This window comes from Poromitra crassiceps (assembly GCF_964638095.1).
Source record: "Poromitra crassiceps genome assembly, chromosome: 16".
Lineage (NCBI taxonomy): Eukaryota > Metazoa > Chordata > Actinopteri > Beryciformes > Melamphaidae > Poromitra > Poromitra crassiceps.
The window spans coordinates 33,434,817-33,447,885 of NC_139645.1; the positions used below are offsets into that span (position 1 = coordinate 33,434,817).

General features: G+C 42.9%; 2 protein-coding genes across 2 annotated transcripts in view; both read left to right on the top strand.

Annotated features, from left to right (window-relative positions):
- Positions 1–13,069, top strand: part of LOC310791600 (protein NLRC3-like) — a gene marked incomplete at both ends in the record, with an annotated part of 370,782 nt that overhangs the window by 37,160 nt on the left and 320,553 nt on the right. The window lies entirely within an intron of this gene.
- Positions 5,066–13,069, top strand: part of LOC310791139 (intermembrane lipid transfer protein VPS13C-like) — a gene marked incomplete at its 5' end in the record, with an annotated part of 102,476 nt that continues 94,472 nt past the window's right edge. Inside the window, one exon of the mRNA XM_083652836.1 lies at positions 5,066–5,238. Within this exon, the coding sequence (XP_083508962.1) occupies positions 5,066–5,238 (173 nt within the window). The remainder of the gene's footprint in view (positions 5,239–13,069) is intronic.

Genomic DNA, 13,069 nt, shown 5'->3' on the forward strand with positions numbered 1-13,069 from the left:
CAGACACTCAAGCCTCTCAAAGCTCACGCTCCATAGGGTTCCATTGCTGTTGCCACCCAGTGACGTGGTTTGTTTACCAAAATGCTGCTCGGTTGATCCCTCATAGCTTTCTGGAATTGATAAAACCCCAAATTCTGTGATTCACTCTCATCTGTTGCTCCAGTAGAGACAATTAGAGAGTTCAGGTTAAATTAAGGTCAAGTTCCCATTAAGTTACGGTGCAGTTAGGGGTAAGTTTCCCACCCAACTCAAATTCAACTTTTTATTACAATTATTTCCAGAGAAAATTGCCATATGAAAATATTGTCCCAATAAGAAGTGCATTCTGGACCTAAGGTCACAAACGTCAAGGCAAAAACTGCAGATGTATTCATCTGGTTGGTTATAGAATGTGTTGAGGCGAAATGGAGAAATCCTGAGACAGAGATGTGACAGGCTGTCTGGTTTCAGATGGAAAGACTACAGTCTAGTAAGCCAGTAAGCCCTCCGCAATATTTCATGTAATGTTTTTGCTTTATTCTTTCTTCAGATTGAGTGGCTGCAGCTTATCAGAGACTGGCTGTGAAGACCTGGCCTCAGCTCTGAAGTCCAAACCCTCCCTTCTGAGAGAGCTAGACTTGAGTTGCAATGACCTGCATGACTCAGGTCTGAATCTGTTCTCTCCTGTACTGGGAAGTCCAGACTGCAGACTGGAAACTCTCAGGTAAAATCAGTTTGCACTTTGCAGTTTTTCTCAGTTGATTCAACACATTTCTCGTCTCTCAAAACAGGATTCCTGAATCTGCAAAGGTCGCCCTGCAGGTTTTACATAAGGATTTGGCTTTTATTGATCTAGCTTCATATACACAGCAGTGAAGCTCAGTGACTGAGAGAAGATCATCCATACTCTGATATCTTGTCATTGTTACTGCACCTCTCTCTGTTCCTCTCCAGCTGCTTCAGAATAGAGCAGCTGGATTTTAACCAGTAGGAAGGTGACCTCTTCATCTCCCCAGTTTTAACATAATGTCGTCTGGTTCCCAGTTAGATAGAGAATTCATATTAGAATGCTGCTGAACACATTTAAAGCAGGCTAGTTTTGGTCCTGAATTTAACTGAGGAGCTCTTAGTTCCCTGTGAGCTGAGATTTCCAGGTCCTGACTTTCCTCCAGACTCAATACTGAAGGTGGTTTCACTTTAGTCCTCAGGGCTTCCAGACTGTGGAAAGCCTTTCTGAGGTACTTAGGTTCCAGAGTCACTCTCATCTTTAAAACTCCTTGGAAAAGAAACTTTGATTGACTTGCTTTTGTCTCATTTTGTGTCACATGTTTTGTCAAAACCAGTTTCCCTGTCAGTGTTAGTGCTCCAGTCTGCTTAGTATACAGCACCATGCAAACACACTGGACCTGCTTTAGACCAGGCCTCACCAATAAAGTCTGTCAGTAGAAATAATACAATAATGACATTAATGGTCAGTTAGCCTCATCAATAAAGTCTTGTCAGTACAAATAATACAATGATGACATTAAATATAAGGGTCAGTTAGCCTCATCAATAAAGTCTTGTCAGTACAAATAATACAATAATGACACAATATAAGAGAATAACATGTCTTCTTGTCCTTCAGGCTGAGTGTCTGTCAGCTGTCAGAGAGAAGCTGTGAAGCTCTGGCCTCAGTTCTCAGCTCACATGCCTCTAGTCTGAGAGAGCTGGACCTGAGCAACAATGACTTCCAGGATACCGGACTGATGCTGCTCTCAGCTGGACTTCGGAGTCCACACTGTAAACTGGAGACTCTCAGGTCAGGATCATTGTTACTGTTCAACAGACCATTTAAATTATGTTCTACATGGGCGTCCGGGAAGTGTAGCGGTAGATTCCCTGCCAACATGAGAGTCATCCACGAGAGTGCATCCACGTGTTACCTCCGGCTTGGTCGGGCGTCCATACAGGCACGATTGGCTGTGCCTGAGGGTGGGAAGCTGGATTGGGGGTATGTATCCTGGTTGCTGCACTCGCGCCTCCTCTGGTCGGTCAGGACGCCTGTTCGGGGAGAAGGAAACTGGTGGGAATAACGTGATCCTCCCACGTGCTACGTCCTGCCGGTGAAACTCCCTTGTCAGGTGAAAAGAACTGGCTGGCAAATGTGCATGTGTGTCAGAGGAAGCATGGCGCTAGTCTTGGCTCTCCCCAGATTGGAAGAGGGTGGAGCAGTGACCGGGGCAGCCACTAGAGCAGCAGGGGGAATTGGCCAAGTACAATTGGGGAGAAAAATGGGGGGAAGGGGGGGGGGGGGGGGGGGGGTCAGAAAAAAAATCTGCTCTGCACATGAATGTCAAAGAAAATATGTGAACCCTCATTTTCCCGCTTAAGTGATTTTTGAAACCAGCTGAGAAACCATCTTTCAGCTCTACTCTCTCTCTGCTGAGAGAATATTTCATTATTTCTCTCCACACTGCCTCTCTTGGTGAAACCTGAAGCAAAACACTTGTCACAATATGTTAAATTAAGTGCAGAACTGAAATGAAAACGCAAATATTGGAGACAGGTTTTTTTTGTATTATAAGTGATTTCAAAGCAGTTTATTAATGAGAACATCCAACATGTAGCTGGTTTTAATCAAAGAGTTTCCACTGAGAGCTATGATCTGTTTTTAGAGGGTTAGTGATAGAGAATAAAATTAATGGAACTTATATTTTTCTCCAACAGTTAGATTCAAAATAAATAAATGATAAACTATTAGTGTTGAGTGATGACGCTGAAAATGTTACAATACAAATGTTCATATCAGGCAGTGTTGACTTTCATAACTATGCAAAATCACTATTTCTCTAAGTTTAATTTTCCTCCTGAATAAAAGTTGAATAGAAGATCTGTCAAATTTAATTTAAAACACGTTTTTACTGACAGAATACTCGACTTAGAGTTTGAATGAGAAGAAAACAACCTGAAAAGTCACATTGAACACGTTCAACAACAGATCCTCCTGGAAGACAATACAGCAGCAACTGGTCAGCAGTTACATTACATTTCTTTTTGTGGTTCATACTCAAATTAATATTTACAGTGGCAGCGAGCTTCAGTTGGTGCTCTCAGCCGAAGGCCTTTCAGCTGCCAGCTGGCTGCCATGCAAAGAATTGGACTTTGTTAAACCATAATGGACATTAAAGAAACTAATCACCTATATTGTTTATTAAGAGGTTGAATGGGTTTAAGTAATTATGTTACTAGCACTTGTGCACGGTCAAATCTGACTTCCACATCTGACAATAAACCTTATGGTATTGACTCACTACGTGAGAAATGTCATGCTTTTTATACAAGGAGTGCACAAGTGTTATAAGCATATTTGTACATTAGACCCGGGGGAATGGCAGCCATCTTGGATTTGAGCTCAAATCTGACTTCCCTCCACATCTGAAAATAAACCTTATGCTATTCCCTGACTATGTGAGAAATTTCATGTTCCTTTCAAAAAGTCCACAATTCCTGTATTTTTGGGAGCTTATCCGCTCGCTCTACTATTTGAAACTGTGGCAGGGAATGAGTTAACACCAGCAAGACAATCAGCTTTCTCTGTTAAAGGAGCAAAACTATGCAACAGTCTACCTACTGAGCTGAAAACACAACAAGATTTTAATGTTTTTAACAGGGGTATTAAGTCATGGTTAAAAGAGAAACAACTGTGTTCTCACACGTAATACCCTTGTAGACCTCTGGTGGTACTCTGTGTATTACGTCTGTATTGTGTGTACATTAGGGCTGGGCGATATCTCGAATATACTCGATGTATCGCGGCTTGTGCCACATGAGATGTAGAAATGACTATATCGCGAACATTCGAGTATAATTGTCACGCATTGTTTATAACTTAAGCCACCGGCATGACTCGCTTCACGTTTCCTCTTGCCAGCTCTCCCTCTCAAGGGAGAGCTCTGTCACACTCAAGGGAGGGGGAATCACATGGATATGTCAAACGCGTCAAACCGCGTCACACACCCGTCCCCAGCAACCAAGGCGAAACATGGCCGCCTCCAGTGTGGCTGCTGACTGTTTCAAATTATAACAAAACAACCACTATTGCAATTTGCAATACATCCCGCAAGGTTTCTGAGATTAGGGGAAAGTCTGAGCTGGCGTTACGCTAAACCAAACGTGGGGAGGAGGCAGCAGATTTGTTTGGCGTTAACGTTAGCTGTTGTGATGGGGGCTAACGGGGCTAACGTTAGCTAGCTGGTTGTGGCTACCTAGTTCTAGTTGCAGGCAGCGCTTCACAAGCTTATTGTGACCAAAATCCCTGCATTTAAAGCACTTCATACTCCCAGAGCTGGCGTAAACCATAGAGAACCTCATGCATTACTCAAAATGAAACGTCCAGGGTTTGTGTCTCCAAAAGCAACTAACGCTAACGTTACATGCAAGGTAACGTGAAGCTAACGTAGTCTATAATCTAAACGTAATCTATAAGGAAAACGAATGCGCACATTTACATAAAAGTCAACATCATCACATAGTGTCTTTTCTTTAATCTAGAGGCATCATTTTTCAGTCAAAAGTGAGACGACACAGATATGATGGCGTATAGTGAGGCTTTCCATGCCTCACTATAGAACTGGCCCAATGCAAAATTCAGACAGCTTATATGTTGACGTCATGCCAATAAGAGTCTAAATTGCCTTTTATGTTTTATCAGCAGACTAAGCAGCTAGGCTTTCGGTTCTATAAAAGCCATTATTTTTTGTATTGACTATTGAGTAATACACTTTACTAAAACAATCATATTATATCACAATAGTGATGTCAGACTTGCTTAGGTCAGAGCTATGGAATATTAAATCATCCATCTTTGCTCACTACATAATAATAATAATAATAATAATAATACATTTATTTTATAAGGCGCCTTTCACGGCACTCAAGGTCGCCGTACAACAAGTAAAAACAGTTACAAAAATACAATCAAAACAGTTAAATTACATGACAGAAAAAAAGCACAGAGCTTGCAGCAGAGCAACCAGCGGGAGATGTGTCTCAGACATACGCTTGCCTAAACAGGTGTGTTTTGAGGTTTGTTTTGAATGAATTGATGGCGTCGATGTTCCTGATGTCGGGAGGGAGGGAGTTCCAGAGGCGAGGGGCAGAGCGGCTGAATGCTCATGCCCCCATGGTGGACAGACGGGCAGGGGGGACAGTGAGGTTGATGGAGGAGGCAGACCTGAGGGACCGGGTGGGAATGTTGAGGTGGAGGAGGTGGGACAGGTATGGGGGGGCGAGGTTGTGGATGGCCTTGAAAGTATGGAGGAGGATTTTATAGTCTATGCGTAGTTTGATGGGGAGCCAGTGGAGTTGGTGTAGAACGGGGGTGATGTGACTGATGACAGGGGTTCTGGTGATTATACGGGCAGCAGCATTCTGGACGAGTTGGAGCTTATGGAGGAGTTTGTGGGGGAGGCCAAAGAGAAGGGAGTTGCAGTAATCCAAGCGGGAAGTGACGAGGGAGTGGACCAGGATTGCGGCGCTGTTGGGAGTGAGTGAAGGGCGGAGGCGGTTGATGTTGCGAAGGTGGAAGTAGGCGGACCGGATGGTGTTGTTGATGTGGGAATGAAATGATAGGGTGCTGTCGGACAGCACCTGACCTGCCCTTTCTTTCTTCTTCTTTTTTACCCCAGGTGTGCATAAAATACAGGTTAAGAACTTATGGAAAAGTCATGGAAATCCATTGGTCAAAATGTGTATGAACCCTGAAGCATTGAGCATTTATGAGAGATTTCAAAAATATAGAGATATATATCGTGTATCGCGATATAGCCGAAAAACATTGTGATATTCTTTAGAGGCCATATCGCCCAGCCCTAGTGTACATTGTGTGTACTGTATTGCATGTACATCCTTGAATATTTGTATGTATAGCTTTCCTCATGTGGTTTTATATTTGATTGTTTCTTTTCGGGTATGTCCTCTGGGGTGTATTTTAGTGACTTTCTGTATAGTGACTTTCTAGTCAATACATTTGTATGTCTATAGCTTTACTCTTGTGTTTTTTTATATTTGATTTTGCTTCTTTTTGGGTATGTCCTCTTGGGTTGTGTTTTGGTGTAGGAGTCGCCTGTGGACAGGTGTTGAAAATTAGCGTTCCGCTATGAACACTTAACACTGTGTATCTGTGCATGCATACATGTATGTTACATCTCCAATGCTCTGTGATGTCCATATCAAATAAACTTAACCTAACCTAACCTAACCTATGTGTGTCTTCCTGTGTGTGTGTGTGTGTGTGTGTGTGTGTGTGTGTGTGTGTGTGTGTGTGTGTGTGTGTGTGTGTGTGTGTGTGTGTGTGTGTGTACGTGCGTGCGTGCTTGCAGGCTGTCAGGCTGTCTGCTCACAGAGGGAGGCTGTGCTTCTCTGGCCTCAGCTCTCAGCTCCAACCCCTCCCATCTGAGAGAGCTGGACCTGAGCTACAATCATCCAGGAGCCTCAGTGAAGCTGTTGTCTGCTGGACAGTGGAGACTCAGGTATGGAGAGGGACCATCTGCTAGAAGACTGAGAGTCACACACATTTTTTGCAGCATTTGTAGGTTTTTTATAATTTTATACAGGCTGAGAATGGTAGATGTGTGTAAATAAGGGTAAATTGTAAAATGTATAAATTTCCCAACACACTGGTAAATGTGGATAAACAAGCAAGCCCTGCCTGGAGGTGTGAGTGACATGACTCGAGTGTGTCTTTAGTCTTTCGGAAAAGACTAAAGACACACCTTTTCATGCTCCATCTGGGCCCTTCTTGAACTAACTTCTTTCTCTCTCTCTAAAAAAAAAGTGGAAAAAAAATACGAACTTAACTTTACCACTATTCCTTCAGATGTTGTAGTTGTCATAGACTGTGTTGCATAGTTGATTGCTCTATTGCTGACAAAAATGTGTTATTGTAAGTTGCTTTGGATAAAAGCGTCTGCCAAATGACGTAATGTAATGTAAATGTAATGAGTCGAACCACCATCCAGCTGGACTAGCTGCACCAGGCAGAGCTGAGCTGAGTGGAGCAAAATAGAAATTAGAAAAATGAAGAGAAATTCAAATCTAGCTGTCAAGCTGAACACAATGTCAGCAGCCGACAGCCAACAGCTGCTGGCCAGCATGGAGAAATAAGGCCAGTTTCCACAGGGTTTTCTACAGGGAGAGCTGCTGGACATAGTATATCAGAATCGGATCAGAATAATAATATATAATCTGATGATAATAATCAATATGATTATTATTATGATAATAATCATAACTGATATCCCTAAGTCCACCTTGGCAGTGCCCTGCTACCAGCCTGCTAATGTAGCTGCCTTATGCTAAGGATGTGTCATTGGCTCATTTTAACACACATTTCAGAAAAATCACTCTTCATAATGTCAATAAAACAATGGCCTTTGTGTCCTGGCATGTGGTCTTGTGCTCTAACAAAATTGCGACACTGAAGGTGCCCCCCCCCCAGATTTTCATAATGCTGGCGCTGTCAAATTAATTTACACCTGGTTATCCACCTCAAATAGTGACAGAAGTGAATTTAATGATGAAATAGTGTGAAAAATGTAAAAAATATACCGTGTTGGACAATGACTTCAGTCTCCACCTGAACAGTCACAATGCATTATGGGGGAGATGAGTATATTGAGTAAGCCCCCGGTCTGTACTCAGAAATTCTTGTGAATATCTCGCCTACACAAAATTAATATACTGTACAGTGTGAACACACTACCTCTTCAATTTGAGTATCAAAAGTGCGCTGAGTAGAGCTATCCGAACAGGCCCATTGACTCTGATTCATAAAGTTGAAGCTGAGGAATATTGTTTGATGTTGAATGGAGGATATGAGTCACGGCGTCTGGAAAATCCCTCCTATGGAAGTTTATGAAGGTTATTTGTTCATGATCAAAGAGATGATGTTGTCTGACTTTATTTACCCTCCTCCCCCACAGTGTGGACCATGATGCAGTGCGGTGGTTGAAACCAGGCCTGAGGAAGTGTAAGTGTGTTTAGTTTGATTCAGTTTCTATTGAAATAGAAAGCTCATGTGTGACATCTATTCATTCAAATCCTATTCTGAAACAAGATGGCTGAAACAAGATGTGTTATGATGAAATTGAAGAAATGAACAGTCAGTCTGTTAATACCATAAAACTTCAATTAAAAGCCAAGTCCCATATAGACACAGTTTTACTGGCCGGATGTCGCTACACGTTTTGAAAAATAAATGCCCGCCTCAGTATTTATTTATTTATTTAACTTGCATTCAAACGTCAGTCCCAGGTCAGATCACCACAGAGAGAAAAACATCCTGAAATTCAAGCTGTATTTTTCTTTTCTTTTTTGATGAACAAAAGTCAGAAGCAGCAGAGAGACATTTCTCCATTCATTCCAATAGAGAGAGAGAGAGAATGGTGAAAAAATAAAGGTGATCTATGCAGTTTGGCTTTCAGCAATTTACTGTTGTTAAGATTATTTAAGATGATGATCAGCATCACGTTAGTTGATAGTTGATTCACTTCACATTAAAACATGGTCAAAAGCAGCACACTTTGATTGAGCACATTGGCTTCATTCATCAAAATCCATTGTGAGCTCACAGCAGCATTTGACTGTGTTCCACTTGACTCACTTTCTTATTGTAGAATCTTCCATTCATCTCCTCTGTCTCTCCTGAGCTCTTTTTAAAGGAAATCAAGGAAATCCACTTCCTTCCTCTTCAATCCATTCAGTCTTAAAAACTAAACCTCAACATATAGACAGTTTTCACAGAATTGTGTTGCTAGGAACAGTTTGAAACCTGTTTCCTGCCAGCTATTGTATTAGCAAACACTGCAACAGGAAGTATAGGGGCAATTTAGAATGTTTATGTTGTCTGTGTGGGTCAGGCTTTTTAAAGGCAAACCAAACCAAACCGTTAAGAGAGCCAGCTCGCCCTGTTAAAATATGTGACAATGGAGACCCCCAACCCAACCTGGCAGCCTGCAAACTACAATCTAATTTAACTCTCGATTAGAGGGAGGAGACTGGAGATGATGTGCATTGTCTACGCGAGCTCAATTTCTAGGGTGGAGACCTAACACCTAACCTAACACCGCCCGCCTTAGACAATTTTAATTACTCTGGAGACAATGTGCCATGGGCGCAACATGTTCTGGGATTTATGATGTCACAATATGGGTCACAAATCAGTGATGATGTCACCGAGTAGCTCACACGCTCAATTTCTAGGGTGGAGACCAGGGGCGGACTGGGATTATAATTCAGGCTGGGCATTAGATACCAAGCAGGCCGGGCCTATACGGGCCGACGCGCGTGCCGGCGTCCGAAGGCGTCCAAAGGGTCGTTTGAAGCCAGATTTGGGCCGTTTGAAGCCCAATTTGGGCCATTTGAAGCCAGATTTGGGCCGTTTGAAGCCCAATTTGGGCCGTTTGAAGCCCAACTTGGGCCGAGTCCAATTTTACAATGAGATGCACCCACTTTAACCCTGAATAAAGTAATAAAACCACTAGTAAACCAGTAGGCGGCACCTGGCCTGCCGTTCAGTGAGTGGCCTGACTGGGGGCACAAAAAAAAAAAAAAAAAAAAAAAATGTTTTTGTTTTTGTTTTTGCAGGCCAGGCCAGGCCAGGCCAGGCCACCGGGCATTTGCCCGACGTGCCCGATTATGCAGTCCGCGCTTGGTGGAGACTCTGGAGACGATGCGCCATTCGGACGAGGCCTCAAATGTTACGGTTGCAAATGGATGTATATATTTTCATTAAGTAATTTTTGGCATCGTTTGTTGTCTAGGGGTGAAACATACATCTTCCATGCTAACCATAGCACACATAAATGGTCAGTTTGGGACTGGAATTAGCATCCAGTGATTGTTAGAAAGGGAGGCTACTAACAACTCGTTATTGTATATATATTGTGTATATATAGTATAGGTATATAGTATACTATTGTAACTCGTAGCTGTCGATCAACCCTTTCTCTCGGTCGGGCTCACTTGGCCTGGCGTCCAGGCATCGTTGGTCTGGAAACCAACGTGAACAGGCAAATCCGTAGATTCCAACGTGAACAGGCGAATCCGTAGATTCCAAAACAAATGTCATATACTAATTTGAATGGAATTGCGCAATGGATACTGTAATCTCCATGCGTAATTTGGACATCTCCACACCATCGCATCATACATCACATCAACACCATCACATACCAATAACACTGTGTTCTATAACTGTCACATCCTCGCTCTCTCTCTCTCTCTCACACACACACACACACACACACACACACACAAACACACACAAACAAACAAACAAACAAACAAACCAAAACAAAAACACACACACAAACACACACACACACAGAGGGGTGCAGCGCAAATTAATGGGCGTTCCCAAGTCATCTGCTATTCTCCGTGATGCGCAGAATGTCACTTGCGCTCGTGCAGCAACAGTGATTCATGCAGGATTAACTAACAGGATGAATTAATTAAATGATTCAAAGACGTGGTGAGCTTGGTGAGGCCGTTAACATCCACACAACCAATCAGTGTTGCTTCTTTCATTCCCTCCAATTCATTTGTGTAAATGCCAGGTTGTCCGTGTGCATCAGACATATCCAAAACACAGCCGTCATTATAGATACATCTACCAATCGTTTGTAGGTTCATACAACAGGGCTTATTACATTGTAGCCTATATATTTATATCATCACTCTGTTTAGGCTAAAACATATGTTGTGCCTAATATTATGTCCACATTCTAACTGCACGCTTACTGTAATTAGAGGTTTCCTTCATCATAGGCTATAACATACACATGTAAACAATGTGTGTTTCTTTAAGGGATGTGTGAGAATTTAATTCTAGCCTATTTCAATATATCTAAATGGTCCACATCAGAATCAGAATCAGAAAGACTTTAATGATCCCCGGGGGGAAATTGGGACAGGTTACAGTAGCTCGCTCACAGAACACACATAGCATAACATAAACAGTAGTAAATGCGATAGTAAGCAAAATAAGCAGAAGAACACAACATAGCATAGAATAAACAGTAGTACATGCGATAGAAGCAAAAATAAGCAAAATAAGTAGAATACGTCTAAAGTAAGCAAAATAAGTAGAGTAAGTATACATTACGTATACTTGTGGGCTTCATCTTAGGCTATATCATGCGTGCAGGGAAAGAGGTTACTTACTGTAGGCTATCAGCCAACACAAGTCATCTACTGTTAATACACTACAGAGCTGCATCTATAGTCGCAAATTATGTAATAAAATCATGACAAACAAATTATCATGTATCCCTCTCTCTCCCTCAGTCTCCCTCTCCCTCCCCCTCTCTCTCTCCCTCAGTCTCTCCCCCTCTCTCTCTCCCTCAGTCTCTCTCCCCCTCTCTCTAGCTGTGTTTCCATTACCCTCAGAAATGCGCAAAATCTAAATATCACAATAAAAATCGGGTAATGGAAAAACGTAAATTTTGAAAAACCTCCCAAATATTGCAAAACGTTTTTGCGCTCTCATGAGGGTGTTTTTTCAGGCGTGTCGATATAGCAGTATATCACACAAGCGTAATGGAAACACATTTTCCACATTTGCATGTCATGTGACCCATACGTGACGTAGGGGAGGGGACTGTACTGTTGACCAACTTGCGTCTATCCATCCAGCCGCAAGGGGTCAGTTGAACCTAATACGGAAATCATATGGAAACTTATTTATACTAAGACTGGTGGGTCTGTGTCTGTAACATGGTGTCATTCATTCACCAAATAAAATAAAATAAAACAATTACAAAAACTGTTTTTACCGACTCATATATCCATTATTACACGTTTAAATGCTGTTTATGAGGATTACGTGGCGATTTATGTTGTAAAATGTGGGCGCATGGGATTGTGGGTAAATATTTTGGTCAGACAGCCTAATATTTTTGTCACTGGCACCATCTACTGGATGAAAATGGAACATGGATCGATGATTTGTTTTTTACAATGTTTTGTCCGAGCTGCCTTCGTCTTCTGTTTAAAATAGTCACGGCAGCAGCAACTGAAATCACAGTTCAACACCAAGGAGGTTTACGCAGTAACATCTTCCTTAAAGTGGAGTCTCGCGAGAAGAGATTTTAGGAGATGGGACTTCTCAACTTCAATGGAAACGCCTGCAAGTCGCAATTGTACTTTTTCAAAATTGTAGAAATATTGCAATTATTTTGTGAAAAACCAATGGAAACACAGCTTATCTCCCTCAGTCTCTCCCCCTCGCCTCTCTCTCCCTCTCTCTCTCCCTCAGTCTCTCTCCACCTCTCTCTCTCCCCCTCTCTCTCCCTCAGTCTCTCTCCCTCAGTCTCTCTCTCCCTCAGTCTCTCTCCCCCTCAGTCTCTCTCTCCCTCAGTCTCTCTCCCTCAGTCTCTCTCCCTCAGTCTCTCTCTCTCCCTCAGTCTCTCTCCCTCAGTCTCTCTCTCTCCCTCAGTCTCTCTCCCTCAGTCTCTCTCTCTCTCCCTCAGTCTCTCTCCTCTCTCTCTCCCTCAAGATTCAAGATTCAAGATTCAAGATTTTTATTGTCACTCCATGGTACAAGTATCACGTGTGAAATTCTTGTGCTGTGGACTCCGTTTACGACATAGTACAAATAGGCAACAAGCAATGAGCAATAGGCAATAAGAAATAGGCATCAATAAGCAATACTAAGCAGCAATAGGCAATGCGGCAGAATAGCGATAAGATCAGTCTCTCCCCCCTCGCCTCTCCCTCACCCCCTCCCCTCTCCCTCAGTCTCTCCCCCTCGCCTCTCTCCCCCTCACCTCTCTCTCCCTCAGTCTCTCTCCCCCTCTCCTCTCTCCGTCAGTCTCTCTCCCTCAGTCTCTCTCTCTCTTCCTCAGTCTCTCTCTCCCTCAGTATCTCCCCCCTCGCCTCTCTCTCCCCCTCTCTCTCTCCCTCAGTCTCTCTCCTCCTCTCTCTCTCCGTCAGTCTCTCTCTCTCCCTCAGTCTCTCTCCCCCTCCCTCTCCCTCAGTTGCTCTCGTCTCCCCCTCTCTCCTCCCTCAGTCTCTCTCCTCTCTCTCTCCCCTCTCTCCCTCAGTCTCT